Below are 20,619 nucleotides of genomic sequence, written 5' to 3'. Positions count from 1 at the left end.
GTGTATACCGGCAACTTCAGTCCGTCAGTTACGTCTAGAAGGGCGGCCAGCCAGATGTTCACAATGACAACCATAGGAAAGGAGACGTTCTATAGTTATTATAGAGATATTATATAGATTATATATAATAGATCGCATTTACAGGGAAGAAAACAAACAAAGAATCATTGTCATGAATCATAATAATAATAATAATCATAATCATCATCATAATAATAGAGAACAGAAAAAGTGTAGCTGACAGCAATATATGAAGGACATCTCTGACCAACCAGCGCCTCGTTAGCGCAGTAGGTAGCGCGTCAGTCTCATAATCTGAAGGTCGTGAGTTCGATCCTCACACGGGGCAAGTCTTTTCCTTCATCTGTCTGCTGGTTTAACCGCTTCAGCTCCAAACATTTTTTTACCCCCCCATTATTGACCTGGCCATTGTTTTATTACTTAGCACTGTGCTACTTTTAGGGCCGGTTCATAGAAACGCGGTCTGGATGTGTTTCTGAATGCGTGTTTTTGCTGCATTCTGGTGCGTTTTTTTTGCCCCATGTTCACACCTAAGCATTTTCCGCAGCGTTTTGCAGAAACGCACTACAGTCCATTTAACATGATTCCCTATGGGACAGGTTCACATCTCCGTGTTTTCACCCCGGGCATTTTTGGAAAGGGTCAGGGCCGGTTCACACTATAGAAACGCAGTCCAGATGTGTTCTGGATGCGTTTTTGCATGTGCGCATTTGACACGCTTCCGTGCGTTTTTTATACATTACAGTTCATTTTTTTCTCCTTGCTTTTTCTTCAATTTAAATTGGGACATGTGCGTTCTAGCACATTTTTTGGTGCGTTTTGGTACACTCCAGTGCGTTTGTGATGCGTTTTACTGCGTTCCAGTACAGTGTTTTGCAGAAAAAATGCAGCCTGTTCTACTTTTTTTTTGCACCCAGAATGCACTGGAACTGCAAGCGCTGATGTAGGGGCGGACTGACAACTCATGGGGCCCCCGGGCAATAGGGGATCATGGGGCCCCTGTGTCCTTGCCCAAACTCAAAAAAGCCTATGAAAAAGGTACCAGGGGCATCTCATGGGGCCCCCTACCGACCCCGGGCCCTCGAGCAGTGCCAGAGTTTCCAAATGGCCAGTCTGCCCCTGCACTGATGTGAACTATGACACTGACAACCATATCACCTACTTTTGTGCATTTTGGATGCAGAAAAAAAGCAACTGAAATGCGTGTAGTGTGAACTGACCCTCACAAACTTTTTTGAACACAAAAAGTAGCATTTTTGGTTCTATAGACTTCAATGGGAACGCTACAGAAAAGCATGTAGTGCATTTTTGATGCGTTTCACGTTTTAAATCTGCCTAGCAACAAGAAAAAAATTTAAAATGCATCAAAGTGACAGCAAAAAGCGTCAAAAACACATGTGCAAAACGCAACACAATGCAGAAATGGCTCAAATGCATCCTGCATAGGTGTGAAAAATTTATGAAATGTTCCAGTGCATTTTTACCCCAGGTTCACACCCAGGGGCGCTGACAACTCATGGGGCCCCCAGGCAATAAGGGATCATGGGGCCCCTGTGTCCTTGCCCAAACTCAAAAAAGCCAATGAAAAAGGTACCAGGGGCATCTCATGGGGCCCCCTACTGACCCTGGGCCCTCAGGCAGTGCCCGAGTTCCCAAATGGTCAGTCCACCCCTGTTCACACCTAAGCATTTTCGGCAGTGTTTTGCAGAAACGCACTACATGATTTTCTATGGGGACACGTTGACATTTCTGCGTTCTCACATTTTTTGGAAAGGGTAAGGAACATTTTTTGGATGGAAAAAGTTGCGTTTTTAGTTTTATAGACTTCAGTAGAAACACTACAGAAAAGCACGCAATACATTTTTGCTGCATTTTGGATGCGATTTTACTGCATTTTTTTATGTGTTTTGCTTTTTAAATCTGCTTAGCAACAAGAAAAAAAAAAAAAAAATGGAAAACGTATAAAAAACGCAGCAAAAGCACAGGTGCAAAAACGCAAAACACAATGCAGAAACGGCTCAAACGCAACCTGCATAGGTGGGAACCTAGCCTAAAAGCCTTTTTTTGAACCGTTCCAGTGTGTTTTTGATGCTTTCTGGTTCATTTTTTTCTTTTTTTTCAATTTAAATAGGGACAATAGTGTGTTTTTGGTGCGTTCTGGTGCATTTCTTATGCATTTTACCGCATTCCAGTACAGTTCTGTGAAGGAAAAATGCAGCCTGTTTTACTTTTTTTTCTGCAATCGGAACGCACTGGAACTGCAAGCACTGATGTGAACTATGACACTGACAACCATATAAGCTACTTCCTGTGCGTTTTAGATGCAGAAAAAAGCAACTGAAACGCATGTAGTGTGAACTGGCCCCAATGCAAGCCATAGAGGGGTCAATCATTGGCCAATTTACCACCAAGGTTAAAAAAAATCAGCCGATTTTTCGACCCGTCTATGGCTGGCACTAACCACATAACTTCTGTCCCTTGCAGAGGCGGGAGCACACCATACAATGTGACAGCAATACAGATACATTATTTGGATACAGATGTTTTTATTTGGATACAAATGGATACATTTGTTGCAACCGCAAGACTTTTTCATATAAAATATAATAGTGGACCTCTTCTTCTTCTCCTCCTTCCCCTCCTCCTTCTCCTCCTTCTTTTCCTCCCCCTCCTCCTTCTTCTCCTCCCCCTCCTCCTTCTTCTCCTTCTCCTCCTTCTCCTCCTTCTTCTTCTCCTCCTTCTTCTTTTCCTCCTTCTTCTTCTCCTCTTTCTCCTTCTTCTTCTCCTCCTCCTTCTCCTCCTTCTTCTTCTCCTTCTCCTCCTTCTTCTTCTCCTCCTTCTCCTCCTCCTTCTCCTCCTTCTTCTTCTTCTCCTCCTCCTCCTCCTTCTCCTCCTTCTTCTTCTCCTTCTTCTTCTTCTCCTTCTCCTCCTTCTTCTTCTCCTCCTTCTCCTCCTCCTTCTTCTTCTCCTTGTCCTCCTTCTTCTTCTCCTCCTTCTCCTTCTTCTTCTCCTCCTTCTCCTCCTTCTTCTTCTTCTCCTCCTTCTTCTTCTTCTCCTCCTCCTTCTTCTCCTCCTTCTTCTTCTCCTCCTTCTTCTTCTCCTCCTCCTTCTTCTCCTCCTTCTTCTTCTCCTCCTTCTCCTCCTTCTTCTTCTCAGGTCACGGCTCATGCGCAAATTTTTTATTGGTAAAACGATTGGCTGATTTGCCCATCATTGCCAAGAAAATCAGCCGATCGGCAAAATCGGCTGCAAATTTTCCAACATGACTGATAAAAAAATGTGCAAAAACCCCAAAAAATGGCCAACCAATTAACCCACTAATGATGCGAAAATTGGCCAATTTTTTTATCGGCCAAAAAATCTGCCAATTTTAAACCCGTCTATGGCCGGCATTACTGGTAACTGTGCGGTCATGCAACACTCTACCCAAACAAAATGTATATCATTTTTTTTCACATAAATAGAGCTTACTTTTGGTGATGTTTCATCTCATCCAATAGATGGCAGACTTTTCCTGAGTGTAGTACTCCTCACAGCCAATAGATGGCAGACAAGAGGAGAGAGGGAGTGAGCAAATATGCAAATTAGACACATTGCTCTCCCTAACAGTGAGAGAGAGAGAGAGATCCCAATTTGTACTAGCTAAAAATGAGAAGAGAGGGGGGGGGGGATTGATTTTGATTGATTAACCAGTTGCCTAGTACGTCGCAGTACAGGGTGAGATGTACCCCGATTACAAAGTATCATGTTGTTTTTTATACTTCTGTAATAAAAGTATCTTTTCAATCCAAAAAAGAGGTCAGACTTTTCCACTTCTCGGCCTTTTGGCTAAGATCCAGTGTAGTATCGACCTTGCCTTTAGGGGTGTCCCTGCTTCCAGCTAGGACGTTGAGAACCACTTGCATCTATCCCAGCCATTTGGTCTGTGTGGGGTACCCTCTACTCAGCCTGGTAGGATCGTCGATTAAATTCGGCTTCACCTGCTTGCTGCTATTGGGTTTGAGGCTTAGCCCCCACACAGAACGAGTTTGTGATCTTCCCCCCCCCCTTGTTCACTCTGCGTTACTACCTCCGGGCAGTAGACGCTCAATAGCCTTTTCAAAGGCTAAGCAAGAGTGAAGCCGCCGAGGAAGGAGAAGGAATCCGCTGAAGATCTCTGGGAAGCCCTCCTGAGAACTCCTCTGCGACAAGATGGGGAAGAAGCAGACCACCAAGAAGTCGCTGACCGCCGCCGCCGCCCCTGCCAAGACCCCGGGAAAAGCCCCCTCCGCCTCCACCTCCACCTCAGAACGCCCCGGCCCTGCAGACGGTCTCCCCCCCCTAGAGCCCTGGATGAAGCAGACAGTCGTGCTGCGGCTGAAAAAAGTGGAAGGCAGAGTCCCGGACATGACCCCGGAAGTCTTCGGCAAGAAGATGATCCTTGAACAAGGATTTAGCAAGGCAGAGACCCTGTCGGTGCAATCCTTCATGAAAGGTATTTTCTTCGTAACTTTTGTATCATTACAGGTATGCAGAAGGTACTGGGAGACGGTGAAGACCTCTGGGCCCGATTCCCTTTTCCGCAAGTTTATTGCGAATTCTCCCATTCAAAGGGACGAAAGGCGGATCACGGTATCCATGAGGAACCCTCACGTCCCTGGAAGAGACATCGCCACCTATCTCCAAAGGTTTTGCGTCGTGTTGAAGGACCCAGTCCGGATACTAGACGCCAACGGCTTCTGGACAGGTAAGTGGTCTGTGTTTTGCAGATTGCTGAGAGATCGTCCCGCTGGAGATCTCCAACACCTGCAACAATGCTTTTCCCTGGGAGCGTCAGCAGGACTCCTACATTACCCGGATCAACCCCAGTCATGCCGCAGGTGCGGACAGCCGGGGCACGAGGGTAAGGATTGCCATGTGCTTTCATGTAGGTTCTGCCGGTCTGCAGGTCACGAGACCAAGGATTGCCCGAGGTCCAAAACCTGCAACCTCTGTGGACGGTCAGAGCACGACTACAGGGACTGCACAGAGAGAAGCAGGACGTATGCTGGGGCCCTGAGCAAGGGCCCTGCTGCCAAACCAGTGCCACAGAAGCCTCAGAAGGACCCAGGTAAGAGGAACCCCCCTCCCCCCACCCCACCCCCCCCCCCGGACCCTGGCCTCCCCGCCCCTGGCCCTCCTGCCCCCCCCGGCCCTCCTGCCCCTCCCGCCCCTGCCCCTCCCGCCCCTGGCCCTCCTGCCCCCCCCGCCCCTGGCCCTCCTGCCCCTCCCGCCCCTGCCCCCCCGCCCCTGCCCCTCCTGCCCCCCCCCGCCCCTGCCCCTCCCGCCCCTGGCCCCCCTGCCCCACCCCTCCCGGGCCCGGTTCCACCCCCCCTGACCTGTCCTCACAGGAGGATTTCCCGCCCCTTCCCCCTGCCACCCCCGTCAGCAGCTCTGCGGCGGGGATCAGGAAGCGGAAGAAGGAGCAGGCTAGCCCGGCGGCGGAGGAACCCTCCTCCGCCACCAAATGGCCTGCTGTCCTCCAGGATGCCGCAGGTCCCGACCCCGTGGGGGAGGACCTCGACACACTGAAGGAAGAGGAAGAGGTGGAAGAAGAGATGGCTCTGACCCGGTCGGGGCCAGATCTCTCCACCGACTTCGATGAGGTCCTCAACGAGGTCCTCAACCAGATCGGACTGAGCCAGGACCCTGGCCAGGCCGCAGAGGTCGCCCCCCCTCCCCAGGGGAGGTAAGCACAGCCCCTGCCGACTAACCCCTTCATCTCTTTCCCATGATGGCTGAGATCTCTATCTTTTCCATTAATGTGAGGAGCATCAAGGATGTGTCTAGGAGGCAGACTGTGCTGACCTTTCTTTCCACACAGCAGAGTGATGTCTACATGCTTCAGGAGTGCGCACTTCCCCCTCTGAGGAGGTACACTCATTTGTCCTCCCAGTGGACCCACGGTCCCTCCTACTGGTCTGGGGGTGGCGATTGCAAGTCCGCAGGGGTAGCGGTTCTTATCAGGGGAGGACGTTTCACTGTTGACTCCGTCCATGAGCTCGTCTGTGGCTGCCTTCTGGTCATAGACGGTTCTTGGGTGGGGGAGCCTGTTAGGCTCATCAACGTGTACGCCTCCCCGGAGAAGAACGCGCGGCTGGAACTTTTCCAAACCCTGCGGACGCAACTCGTCACAACGAGAACAGTAGTAATCGGCGGTGATTTTAACTGTCCGATAGAGGAGGATGGGCGCAGCTCCTGCATGTACGCAAAACTCGACGCCACCTCGAAGCTGCTCCGGGAGGTGATTGCGGAGGCTTCCCTGCGAGACGCAGTGGGATCCGTGGGGCGCGGTTCCGTGAACTACTCATGGAGCCACCCCGATGGATCTGTGCGCTCCAGGATTGACTTTGTGCTCACCTCCAGGGCAGTCAGGCACCGCGGGTTCTCCATGGTTCCCTGCTTTTTCTCTGACCACAGGGCCATTCACTTTCAAGGTGATCTGGGAGAGGGCTTTGCCCCGGGCCCAGGCTCCTGGAAGCTGAATTGCACCCTGCTGGACGATGAGGAACTGCTAGAGGAGCTCAGGGAAACCTACGGTGCCTGGCGAGGGGAGAAGTCTTTCTTTCCCAAGGTAAGCGACTGGTGGGAGTTCGTGAAAGTCAAGCTGCGCAGCTTCTTTCAGGCCAGGGGACGCCAGCAAGTGTGCGCCAGGAGGAGGGAACTCAGGAGGCTGCAGCGTCAGCTGCAGTCCCTGAAGGACCTTCATCTCTGTGGCTGGGACGTGAGGCAAGACCTGGAGGACACCAAGAAGTGCTTGAAAAAGCACTTTGAGGAAGAATCCAGGCACATTGTCTTCCGTGCCAAGGTGGAGCATCTCGAGAAAGGTGAGAAGTGTAACTCTTTCTTTTTCAGGAAACTCCACTCAGGACACACACCCCTGTCAGAGCTGCGTGACAAGACCGGAACGCTCCAGAAAGGGAAGGAGGCCGTGATGGAAGTGGTCAGCGACTACTACTCCGACCTCTACTCCCCCAAAGAAACAGACACGGCAGCGGCCGACAGGTTCTTGTCAGGTATCTCTAATGCTATTGATCCTGCAGGTTTGTCGGCCACCAACGCCCCCTTGACGTTGGAGGAACTGCACTCTGCTGCTAAATCCTTTAGGCGAGGCAGGACCCCGGGCTGCGACGGTCTCCCAGCGGAGCTCTATGTAGCGCTGTGGGATCTCGTGGGCCCGGACCTGCTCGAGCTGTACAAGGAGATGGTGGTGAAGGGCAAGATGCCTCCTTCGTTGAGGGAGGGGATGATCACGATCCTGTACAAGCGTAAGGGGGAGAGATGTGACTTGAAAAATTGGCGTTGAAGGCTGTCATCGGACAGATAATCCACCCGGATCAGACTTGTGGCATTCCTGGCCGCAGGATTGCGGACAGCCTAGCGCTTGTCCGGGACACGGTCCAATACATCAAGGACCGCCATGTGCACGCGGCCCTGGTCAGTCTTGATCAGGAAAAGGCCTTTGACCGTGTCTCTCATGGGTTTATGTGCAGAGCCCTGCGCAGGTTTGGTCTCGGGGGAATGTTTTGTTCGTACGTTGATATTATGTATAATGATATTTGCAGTTCCGTGCAGGTGAACGGCTGGAAAACTGACCCCTTCCCCGTCCTCTCCGGGGTCAGACAAGGCTGCCCTCTTTCACCTCTGCTTTTTGTTTGCTGTATAGAGCTCTTCGCCGAATGCATCAGACGGAATCCAGAGATCGGGGGAATCACCGCACCGGGACCAGACAGAAGGGAAGTGAAGTGCTCGCTCTACATGGACGACGTGACGGTGTTCTGTGCCAACCAGCGCTCCATCGACCAGCTCGTCCAGACCTGCGAGGACTTCGGCCAAGCTTCGGGGCAAAGGTCAACTGCGGGAAGTCGGAAGTCATGCTCTTCGGAAAGTGGTTCCTGCCTTCTTCTGCATCCATGCCCTTTGGCATCAAGACAGACTTCATGAAAATTCTGGGAGTTTGGTTTGGTGTCGAGGGCGCAGCCCTGAAGTCTTGGGAGGAGAGACTAGCAAAGATGCGTCAAAAATTTGGACTTTGGAGCCTCAGAGACCTCACCATCGAAGGGAAGACACTGGTACTCCGCAGCGAAATTCTCCCTGTGTTGCAGTACCTCGCCCAGGCCTGGCCCCCTCGGGTCAACACCTGTAAGGCCATCACCAGGGCGGTGTTTCACTTCATCTGGGGCTCCAAGATGGACAGAGTGAAGCGGGCAGTCATGTTCAAGGAACCCCTCAAGGGCGGTAAGGGCGTACCCGACATCGCCACCCAACTGAGGGTGTTCTTTGCTTGCAACTGCATCCGCAGAACTTTGCCCAAAAGGATTATGGACTCTGGCGGGAACGCAATGTCTCGTTTCTTCCTGTTGCCTCTCTGGAGGTCCCTCGGGTGGGACACTTGGGATAGTTCCATCCCCTACAACTGGGACACTCCTTGGTACTACTTGGATACCTTCAAGTTCATCAGGGAGCAGGGGCTGCAGGGAGTCAAGCCTGACTTGTGGAAACCAAAGACCATTTACAAGCTCATCCGAGCAAGCGACATTTTGGAGTCGGTTCCAGGCCTGCCTTCAGACACCTGCAAGGTGGTCTGGAGGAATGTTTCTTCCAACATTCTCACCAACAGACACAAAGACCTGGCATGGATGGCAATCCAAGGGGGGTTGCCTCTCAGGACATTTATGCATGCCAGGAACCTGAGCAGATACAGACACTGCCCCTTCTGCATCATCCATGAGGAAACGTCTCACCACGTTTTCTGGGAGTGCTCATTTGCTCAGGCCCTGTTGGGGGCCCTGGAACCTGAACTCAAGGACTTTGTACCACAGACAGCCATCACTCACTTTGGGGTGTTGAATGGACTATTCTGTGGAACTTTTTCTCTGGAGGACATTGACGGCGCCTGGCGGGTGCTGTGTTGTTTTAAGGACGCTTTATGGTGCGCCAGAAAGCGCCTCATCCACCAGCGGGAGAGGATGTCCATTGAGGACTGCCGCAGACTGATCCTCAGTCTGCTCAGAGACTATACCTTGATGGACTTTAAGGAGGAAGAGGACGTCTGAAGATTTCCCCTTCCCCCTGCTCCCCCTTGCGTGTCTTTGTCCCTTCAATAAAGCTTCGGGCCTGTGTTTTCCCCCTCCCCCCCCCCTCACACACACCCGATGCTTGTTGTATAGCGTAACAGTCGGCTTTCGTTTTTGCATGATTTTGTGACATTAGGAAACGTATTGTGTATTAGGATGCTATGGTTTTTGGGGTATGCAGCGTTATGCATGACGTGTTGGTCTGGGGATGCATCCTCCACGCACATCACGTCAGGCATCATACCGCTGAGCGAATGTATTTATTTCTGAATGTATTTATCGTATGCTTGGAACTGTATTGCAATGTGGTGCGCTGCGTCGCAGTACAGGGTGAGATGTACCCCGATTACAAAGTATCATGTTGTTTTTTATACTTCTGTAATAAAAGTATCTTTTCAATCAAAAAAAAAAACAGGTCAGACTTTTCCTGTGTGTAGTACTTCATCTCAACCAATAGATGGCAGACTTTTCCTGCATGTAGTACTCCTCACAGCCAGTAGATGGCAGACGTTTCCTGAGTGTAGTACTTCATCTCAGCCAATTTATAGCAGACTTTTCCTGCGTGTAGTACTTCATCTCAGCCGCTAGATGTCAGACTTTTCCTGAGTGTAGTTCTCCTCACATCCAATAGATGTCAGACTTTTCCTGAGTGTAGTACTTCATCTCATCCAATAGATGGCAGACTTTTCCTGCGCGTAGTACTCCTCACATCCAATAGAGAGAGAGAGAGATTATTTATTAACTTTTATTATTTTTAATTATTAACTTAGATATTAACCAGTTAATAATAATAAAGAGTATCCCAATTTGTACTAGCTAAAATGAGAAAGAGAGATATTAACCAACATTAACCAGTATGTTCAAAAAGTATCCCCATTTATGCTAGCTAAAAATGAGAGAGAGAGAGAGGGGGGGGGGTTGATTTTGATTGATTAACCAGTTAATAATAATAATATAAAGTATCGCAATTTGTACTAGCTAAAAATGGGAAAGAGAGAGAGAGAGAGAGAGGGGTTCGCTAATAAATAATTGTTCTTCATAAATTTAGGCCGAGATGTATTCTGCTACATGTCTTTGGTGAAAATAACCCAAATTAGGATGTATTATTTTAGTCTGTAGGAAAGTTATAGAGTTCACAAACTATGGTATGGATCTGAATATTGATCAATCCTGAAGTACTGACAGCCAATCTAATTTCTTGAGGTCCAACAATGTCTGAACTGTACAGATATCCCCCAAATGACCACTTTTTGCAAAATAGACACTGACTGGTGACAGTACAAATTTTATTAGTTTTAATTTTTTATTACATTTTTTTTTCTTTTTTTAACCACTTGAGCCCCAGAGGATTTACCCCCCTTAATGACCAGGCCTTTTTTCGTTGTTTGGCGCTGCACTAATTCAAATGATAATTGCGCGGTCATGCAATGCTTTACCCAAACTAAATTTACGTCCTTTTTTTCACACAAATAGAGCTTTCTTTTGGTGGTATTTTATCACCTGTGCGCTTTTTATTTTTTGCGCTATAAACAAAAAAACCACGAAAATTTTGAAAAAAAACAATATTTTCTACTTTCAGCTATAAAAAATATATCGTAAACTCAAAGTTAGTCATAAATTTAAGCCAAAATGTATTCTGCTACATGTTTTTGGTAAAAAAAATCCTGTGCATTAGCGGGCAAACTGGCACTATCTAGGAGGGGCGCTAACACTATCGGAAGTCACCAGTGACACTAATACAGTAATACAGTCAGTAAAAATCTGTTCACTGTAATCAATGACACTGGTGACAGGGCAGTCAAAGGGTTAACTGGGGGGGGGAGAGGGGCGATCAAGGGGTTAAATGGGATTTCTGGTGCACTAGCGGGCAAACTGGCGCTATCTGGGAGGGGCGCTAACACTATCGGAAGTCGCCAGCGACACTGATACAGTGATCAGTAAAAATCTGTTCACTGATCAATGACACTGGTGACAGGGCAGTGAAGGGGTCAACTCAGGGGGGGGGCGATCAAGGGGTTAGACAGGATTATTGGTGTATTAGCGGGCAATCTGGCGCTATCTGGGAGGGGCGCTAACACTATCGGAAGTCGCCAGCGACACTGATACAGTGATCAGTAAAAATCGGTTCACTGATCAGTGACACTGGTGACAGGGCAGTGAAGGGGTTAACTGGGGGGGGGGAGATTAAGGGGTTAAATGGGATTACTGGTGTACTAGCGGGCAATCTGGCGCTATCTGGGAGGGGCGCTAACACTATAGGAAGTCGCCAGCGACACTGATACAGTGATTGGTAAAAATTGGTTCACTGATCAGTGACACTGGTGACAGGGCAGTGAAGGGGTTAACTGGGGGGGGGTGATCAAGAGGTTAAACAGGATTACTGGTGTACTGGCGGGCAATCTGGTGCTATCAGGGAGGGGCGCTAACACTATCGGAAGTCGCCAGCGACACTGATACAGTGATCAGTAAAAATCGGTTCACTGATCAGTGACACTGGTGACAGGGCAGTGAAGGGGTTAACTGGGGGGGGAGATTAAGGGGTTAAATGGGATTACTGGTGTACTAGCGGGCAATCTGGCGCTATCTGGGAGGGGCGCTATCACTATCGGAAGTCGCCAGCGACACTGATACAGTGATCAGTAAAAATTGGTTCACTGATCAGTGACACTGGTGACAGGGCAGTGAAGGGGTTAACTGGGGGGGCGATCAAGGGGTTAAACGGGATTACTGGTGTACTGGCGGGCAAACTGGCGCTATCTGGGAGGGGCGCTAACTCTATCAGAAGTCGCCAGCGACACTGATACAGTGATCAGTAAAAATCGGTTCACTGATCAGTGACACTGGTGACAGGGCAGTGAAGGGGTTAACTGGGGGGGGGCGATCAAGGGGTTAAACGGGATTACTGGTGTACTGGCGGGCAAACTAGCACTATCTGGGAGGGGCGCTAACACTATCGGAAGTCGCCAGCGACACTGATACAGTGATCAGTAAAAATTGGTTCACTGATCAGTGACACTGGTGACAGGGCAGTGAAGGGGTTAACTGGGGGGGGGCGATCAAGGGGTTAAATGGGATTACTGGTGTACTGGCGGGCAAACTGGCGCTATCTGGGAGGGGCGCTAACTCTATCGGAAGTCGCCAGCGACACTGATACAGTGATCAGTAAAAATCGCTTCACTGATCAGTGACACTGGTGACAGGGCAGTGAAGGGGTTAACGGGGGGGGGGGGGGCGATCAGGGGGTTAAATGTGTCCTAGGTGTGTTCTAACTGTAGTGTAGTGCTTGTGTACTCACTTTTACTGTGTCTTCTCTGTCTGGAACGGAATGTGTCCAGGCAGGGAAGAATGACATCATATCCTGCCCTGTGTATATGTCAACACAGGACAGGATAGGACAGGGACCGATCATGTCATTTCAGCCAGAAATCACTGGCTGAAATCTAATGATTGATCCCTCCTGGATCAAATCGTGTCACCCGCGGGTGTCACCGGCGAAAGTGTCGGGAGCGCGGAACAAGTTTTAAAACATGGTTTTGCGCTCCACTGCCGCCCTGCACACGTATATACACAGTGGCAGGGCGGCAAGCGGTTAAGATTTTTTTTTTGATATTTCACTATGACCAAAGTAGCATAATGTTTCCATAGTAACATTGTACTACTTTGGGGAAGTGATCAGTATTTTTTTTTTTACATAATTTGCTTATAGCAAAGAATTACTTTGCTATAAGCAAGCATTCACCTGAATGACATCGATTCATTCAGGGGGGGTTTTTGTGCTTAGCTGTGATTTGGCCATGGCTAATCACATGACACAGCTGGGCTGTGATTGGCCCAGCTTGTGCATGTGATTGCTGTGGCCATTCACAGCTAGACACACTAGCATACAATGGATGGCATGAATGAAGCCATCCATTGTATACAACTGTCATGTGACCTTCTGTGATTGGTCACAGCAGGTCACATGGTACTGGAAACGGGGCCGGTACACAGATCTGTCATCAGCCGTGTCCGAGGTACACAGCCGGTGACAGATCGTGCCACTGCGCGGCCCTGCGGGCAGGCGCACTGCGCATGCCTTAAAGGACGCCATGTGGCGTCCACCCGGAGGAACGAGGTATTTTGCCGGCCGCCTTTGTGCTATTGGCCGGGCGGGAACCGGTTAAAAAAGAAAAGCAGACTCACTTTACAGCAGCCAGATGTCAGCGGGGATCAGTGCAGAATCGAGACAATGTAATCAATAGAAGAGAAGCTCGCTGGTGCCGGCTGGAACCTGCCTGTGTGTGTAAACCAAGCGCAGCATTCCCCACTGCTGTGAGATCTGCTGGGCAAATCAGATGTGTGGGTGACAACGTGTTTCGAGGATACCTTTTTGTCAAGCCTTGAGTGTTCATTCATTTCAATGGCCAGAATAAATTAAAGAATGACTCCATGCAAGACTTGGATGGAGTGGAGAGGGATTAGCACCCCTGTCAAGTTGTTATTGCTGTTTGTGTCCCCATTAGGAGGTTCACCTGTTTACCATTATCATTGTAAGTGAAAGTGAAAAAGAAAATCCCACATTTTGGGTTGTTCCCAGAAACGTAATAGAAGTGAAATCTTCCAATGGGGACACTAGTTCTGGTGACCAGGTGGGGAGAGCCCCAGGGATTTCCTTAATTTACAAGGATTTCCTCTCACTTCCTGTTCTGGCTATGGGACAGGAAGTGAAGGTAAATCTCCCCTATGGGACACAGATTGCAAAAAATAAACTGACGGGATATACGCCTCCCTTACTCTATCCAAAATAGAAGAAAAAATTGCATTTAGCTCTACTTTAATATTCAGGGCAATGAAATGAATAAATGCCAAGATGCTTAATGCTTTTGAATGCCTCTAAACGCACCTACACACATTTTAAAAAATGCGGCTATAGGCGTGTTTCTCCTGCCAGGAGAAAGGCATTCAGGATAGCTGGGCACACACCCAGTGTGAATAAGACCTAAAGTGGAAGCAAGCTTTGAATGCAAAGAACCGAATAATGGCAGTGATATGAGCAAATACCGATCCCGGATCAGCCAGGAATTACAAACATTTTTTTTTTTACTTTAAACCTTTTTTTATTCAAACTGAATAAAGTAGCAGAACATGGAGTCTGTCCCTATATGTTGCCACAGAAACAAAATGTCCGTTACTATGGCAGCGAAGGAGGGGATAACCATGGCAACTTCTGCAGTAATTACTATGGCAACAAAATACCAAGAGCCATGGCAATGATCTCAGTGAATTTTCACGGGATCCACCTCCACTGTTGCCAAGGTGACAAGGGCCACCCTGTAAATCGTCTGTTATGGCAGCACCCAATGGGGTTGATTTACTATAACTGGTGCAGCTCTGCATAGAGACCAATCAGCTTCCAGGTTTCATTGACAAAGCTTAATTGAACAAGATGAATTTAGAAGCTGATTGGCTGCCATGTACAGCTAGTTTCATGATCCTCCTAATCAGCAATGGCAGCCCCTTAGGTTTACTTCATGGCTAATTTCATATTTGTGATTCTAGTGCAAGTGGGAATTCACCAGCAACAGGATTGCTACCAGGGGCGGACTGAGCATTTGGAAACTCGGGCACTGCCTGAGGGCCCGGGGTCAGTAGGGGGCCCCATGAGATGCCCCTGGTACCTTTTTCATAGGCTTTTTAAGTTTGGGCAAGGACACAGGGACCCCATGATCCCCTATTGCCCGGGGGGCCCCATGAGTTGTCAGTCCGCCCCTGATTGCTACAAAAATGGAGGAAGAACACTTACTTGCTTTCCATGCACCGCTCCCTGTCCAGCTTTGGCATGCTAGGCCTCATTTTAAAATGTAAAGTGCCAGTGATAGAGCAATACCTTGCTCATCCATGCTTGATCCTCAGTTGCCAAAGTGCTGCACGTGTGATCAGTTATGACACCAGCCAGTTGATGGCTTGACAGTTCGGTTGAGAGCACAAGCAACTGTGAAATTTACCAGTAATGGCATGCCTTGAATGTAACTGTTTTGGACAGTTAAAGCAGAACTAAAGGGATCAATACTTACCTTTCCAATGGTCCATCGCCTTGTTGCAAGTTCTCCTGTGTGCGGCGTGGGATGACGTCACTCCTGCACGTGCATAGGAGCTAGTCATTCTGGCACGTAGGGATCGGGCTGGCCGCTGTAAGCTGGGCTGTGCATGCCCAACTCAGTTTACATTCCAGGGATCACTGTGAACCAGAATGACTATCTGCTGCGCATGCACAGCAGTGACATCATCCCGTGCCGACCAGGCAGGGCCAGATCTTGCCTGATTCGATCTGGGGGTGTAGTAAGAAAACGTCAGGGGGCATAATGTCAACACTGTATGAGACACTGACAGTCTGTCACAGTGTCACAACTTGGGAAACACTAGAATGTATTAGACTGTTTTAGATTACGGTGATTAAAAAGAACCTATGCCCCCTTATATCAGATGGCCCTGTCAGAGTCCCCCTTTATATTAGGAGTCCTCATCAGAGTCCCCATTTATATCAGGTCCCCATCAGAGTGCCCCCTTATATCAAGTGTCCCCATCAGATTACCCCCTTATATCAAGTGTACCCATCAGAGTGCCCCCTAACATCAGGTGTCCCCATTAGAGTGCCCCCTTACATCAATGTCCCCATCAAGGTCCCCATAACATCACAGTCCCCATCTGAGTCCCCCATACATCACAGTCCAAATTAGGAGCCCCCTTCACATCTGGTCCCCATCAGAGCCCACCTTACTTCCAGGTCCCCATCAGAGCCCCCCTTTACATCAGGCTCCTATCAGAGTTTCCCTTACATCAGATGTCCCTAAAAGAGTTCCCCCTTACATCAGATGTCCCCATCAGTGTCCCCCCTTACATCAGGTGTCCCCATCAGAGTCCCGCTTACATCAGGTTTCCCCATCAGAGTCCCCCTTACATCAGATGTCCCCATCAGAATCCCACTTCCATCAGGTGTTTCCATCAGAGATCTCCGTTACTTCAGGTGTCTCCATCAGAGTGTCCCCTTTCATCAGATGTCTCCATCAGAGTGCCCCCTTTCATCAGATGTCTCCATCAGAGTGCCCCCTTTCATCAGGTGTCTCCATCAGAGTTCCCCATTACATGGATTGTGACCATAAGAGTGCCTCCTTACATCAACAGTCTGCATCAGACTGACTTATGGATTAGTGGATGCACTCTCAGAAACCTAGTAGGGGCACAGCTAAAATCTGGGGGGCACAGCCCATGATAGCACCCACCCTAGATCCAGCCCTGCGACCAGGTAGGCGTAGGTTTATTGCAGAAGAGACTGCCTTCTCACAACATGTAAAGCCTAACAACTTTAAATTGTTAGGCTTAGTTTTGCTTTAGGCCACATGCACACTGACAACAAAGATGCCACTTTTAAAGTGTTACTAAACCCACAACAGTAAAATCAGTCTGTATATGCAGTAAAGCATGCTTGTTATACTCACTGTGGAACCTAAGGGGTTAATCCTCTGCAATATGCAAAAACACTAATTTTCAATAGAGAAGATGGGACTTTCAGGGTGCATGAACATGAATATCAAACATTAAAAAGTTATATCATTTTTATTTCGTATTTTTGTAAAAAACTTAAGAAAGGAAAAAATACAGAAACATAAAAACAATTTTAGTTCTAAGAATACAACTGAGATTCAAACTTGGTTATGTAATTGTAGTTACTCCCTACATGTTTCGCCCTCACGGGCTTCTTCAGGGAAGATTTTTTGAGGAAATTTCTACCGCCAAAGCAGTCTAAAGGTATATCAAGGGAAAATTGTTCAATTACCAAACAACTTTAATATATCCAATACAGAGTATTTAATCAAATATATACACATATATATGGGACTCAATTGCTCACCCTGGATGTGAAAACTCACAGAGCTAGGAGAAAATGACCTAAAAATTATCTAAATTGGCCTACACGTCCAAAACAGTTGTAGAGGATATAATGGGCATCAAATATCATCTAGGCATAATGGGATAGACAAAAAAGAGATTAATTAAATTTAACGGAAGATATGAAGAGATCATAATTCAATGGGTTGAGGTTAACTTTGGGCAATTTTACCTGTTAAATGCTTGAGAAGGATATATAGGTATAACCTAACAAAGATCTATTTGACCTACTGTATACGTTCACAACCATAGTAGAGGAAACAATAGACATCAAACATCCATCTAGACATAATAGGATAGACAATCATATCTGGTCGCTCGCTCGCCACTTCACAATTTCTTCATGTAAAAACACTGTTTGATCTTGTTTTCCCTGATCCTCCCCTTCTTTCAGTGTCCCCCTCTTATCTCCTGATAGGGCATATCTTGTGGAGTCACTCTGCACATGCTCAGTATGGTGTGTATTGCAAGGGTGGGGTTTTTTTCTTGGGAGAGTGCATGTGATCCGCACAGGGCCAGTCAGCACTGTCCAGACAGAGGTCAGGGGTCCTGCATCTTCCTAGAGCTGAATGAAAACTCCTCCTACAGGCTTTGACATGTGCTCGGCTGGACACTGCTAGAAGTCACAAGACTGCTCTAACTGCTAATGAGAAAAGGTATTTAGCAGTTTATATCTACTAAAATAATTGCATTTCCATGTTGTGTGTACTGTGGGAGACCAGATATAGTGAATGCAGGGTCCTGGGAGACCGGATATAGTGAATGCAGGGTCCAGGTGATGTCAGCGACGCATGCACTTTGAAGGAATGGCATACCCTTGCCATTCCTTCAGAGCCCTGTGCCGCAAACAGTGACTCGCGTGCTCATGCGCAGGAGTGACATCACCGCGGCAAGTCAATTTATACTGCCTGTGAACCCAGAAGGAAGACCAGGTGAAGATGGAAGCAGCTACAGCGGTGACTGGCAAGCGCAGGGGATCAGACTGCAACTGCTAACTGAAAACACAGTGATTTGGCACCACATATGTGTGAACCTAGGCTTAAAGTGGTTGTAAACCCTTCCATATACCCGTGAAGTGCCAGGATGATGGCCTGCTGCACACGTGCAGGATTGACATCATCCCACGCCAGCCAATGAAGAGGCCCAAAGCTCAGCACTCACAAGAAAGTGTTGGTGCAGGACCTTTAACAGTTAAGTATTAAAGTGGTTGTAAACCTCAGATATGAAATATGAACAAAGCATATCCCTCTATAGTGTGTACTTGTCTCAATCCAGAGTACTAAGTGTCATTTCTGTCTGCTGCTTCATTCCTCTGCTACGAGCATGAATCACTTCAGACACGTTTTCCTAACACCAAGAGAAATATGGTAACAGGGCAGGGGCCTCCAGCACACAGCCTGTGATTGACAGCCTCAGCTCTGTTTCTGTGTGCTGTGCTGAGGGGGTGTGTCTCTTCCCTCCAATCAGCTCTCAGAGCTCTCCTCACTGAGGTCTGCAGTGTGTGACTTCAGCTCTCCGCCCCCCTTTTTTCTGAACTCTCAGACAAGCTTTATGAATTCAGCACTTTGAACAGCTATAGAGAAGAGAAGGCTATAGATAAACAGGTACAACTTCTGTAGGAGGATTTGTTTCATCTCTGTGTCTCACCTGAGGCCAGTCACTTCACTGGGTATATGGAAGGGTTTACAACCACTTTAGGTGCGTTCACGTCTTGCAGGGAGGTATTTTAACTAATTTTTATCAGTTTTATCCCATGAATCCTCCCAAGAATTTCATATGTAGCTGTTTCATGTTGCCTGCTGCCCCAGTGAGCTGGAGACCAGAAACAGCTCTTTAATCTTTTTACTCATTTTGACTTTTGGTGGTATATCTGAGAAAGAAAGTTGTGCAAGTTGCCTGGTGACCAGGGGTGGACTGACAACTCATGGGGCCCCTAGGGAATTATGGGGCCCCTGTATCCTTTCCCAAACTTAAAAAAGCCTATGAAAAAGGTACCAGGGGCATCTCATGGGGCCCCCTACTGACCCCGGGCCCTCAGGCAGTGCCCGTGTTTCCAAATGGTCAGTCCACCCCTGCTGATGACCCCAGAATTGGATTTACCATAATTGGAGAATTTAAGGGTCACAATTTTGAAATCAACTTTTAGCCATACTCTGGAAATTTCAACAATTCTCCGCCGGGTTTCAGTTGCAAAAATATTCAAATACGATAACCCCTCCCCCATTCACCTTGCAGGGTCACCGTCCAATCACTCTTAAATAATCAGAAAATGAATGTGGTAGACAATCCCATATTTAATCAGCTTTGACGGGTGATATGACGGTGCTTTTGCCACAATCAGGAAAGTGCATCTCCACCGTGGTCTTCAAAGGCCGGGATTAAGTTATTAAACTGAGCCGCTTTAATCATGCAGCCTAGAAATGAGTGTAGAGGATTAAATGTATTTTTACCGCACAATCCTGAGCGTCCATTCCCATCCATTCACCCCCTGCTCCTTGCTTCCCCCGGACCACAGGGGTCTCCCAGACAGCCGTCTTCCTCGCTCCAGGGCGGAATATGGGCCGCAATGGAGTTTTACTTAGAAATTGACCCCGTGACACTGAACTTAATTATCCTGGTAGCTAGTTATGTCATCCTCCTGCTGGTCTTTCTGGTGTCTTGTGTGCTTTATGACTGTCGGGGTCGGGACCCCAGTAAGGAGTATGCCCCAGAGACCGTGCCGGAGAACCGCTCGCCCATCCGCTTGGTGGTAATGCAGCAAAGTGCTACGTGGGGCAAGGCCTATCAGAACAAAACCGGCGTGCTGGAGAAGAAAATTACAGTTGTCTAAAGAGATTATCGGGCATTTGTATGACTCAGGCAAGTTGGATCTTCACAATGCTGACTTTCAGGACCAACAAGTGAGTACATGGGGCAATTGTGCTGGGGGCATTGCTGTGCTGGATTGACCCATGCATCAACTTAATAGGTAGAAACTTCTAAAGAGGATCCCCAAGGGCCATTATACATTTTTATGACTGATTACCACAACAAATGATATTTTAACTGAAGATGTTCTAGTAGAGGAGGGGGTATTTTTCAGCATACCACTGGCTTCCTGTCATTGAAGAACACTATCAGCTGGCATTTTGTTTTCTTCCTATGTGGTTAATGCATAAATGTACAGTCTCATATCTTGATGCTCTTGATCTTGACGTCACAGCCAGGGGCAGACTGACAACTCATGGGGCCCCCAGGCAATAGGGGATCATGGGGCCCCTGTGTCCTTGCCCAAACTCAAAAAAGCCTATGAAAATGGTACCAGGGGCATCTCATGGGACCCCCTACTGACCCCGGGCCCTCGGGCAGTGCCCGAGTTTATAAATGGTCAGTCCGCCCCTGGTCACAGCATTACACTTGAGTTACTGAGCATGTGTAGTAATGCAAAAAAAGGGTGTAAATGAGGGGATCCAGGCCTCCAAGGGGGATGGTTCATGCATAATGAGCATTGGAGCACCCTGAAAGTGGGTGTGATTTGGGTGGGGCCACCCAGAAAGTAGACGTAATCAAGGTGGGACCACCCAGAAGGAGGACACAT

The 20,619-nt window shown here is 48.3% G+C and overlaps 1 protein-coding gene and 1 non-coding gene across 2 annotated transcripts; both read left to right on the top strand.

The window, feature by feature from the left end:
• Positions 1-276: 276 nt before the first annotated feature.
• On the top strand, positions 277-349 carry TRNAM-CAU (transfer RNA methionine (anticodon CAU)). The gene has a single exon. It is a non-coding gene; the product is annotated as a tRNA-Met (tRNA).
• Positions 350-19,608: 19,259 nt separating this feature from the next.
• SMIM36 (small integral membrane protein 36) lies at positions 19,609-19,872 on the top strand. The gene has a single exon (XM_089673440.1). The coding sequence runs from the start codon at positions 19,609-19,611 to the stop codon at positions 19,870-19,872; it is 264 nt and encodes an 87-aa protein (XP_089529566.1).
• Positions 19,873-20,619: the final 747 nt, after the last annotated feature.

This window comes from Staurois parvus, unplaced genomic scaffold (genome assembly GCF_062004578.1).
Source record: "Staurois parvus isolate SC_StPar_1 unplaced genomic scaffold, SC_StPar_1.0 ptg000137l, whole genome shotgun sequence".
NCBI classification, from domain to species: Eukaryota; Metazoa; Chordata; class Amphibia; order Anura; family Ranidae; genus Staurois; species Staurois parvus.
This window is presented reverse-complemented; position numbering and strand designations above follow the sequence as displayed.

Coding starts and splice junctions, on each gene's coding strand:
- SMIM36 (XM_089673440.1), top strand. CDS start 19,609: ATGGAGTTTTACTTAGAAATTGACCCCGTGACACTGAACTTAATTATC.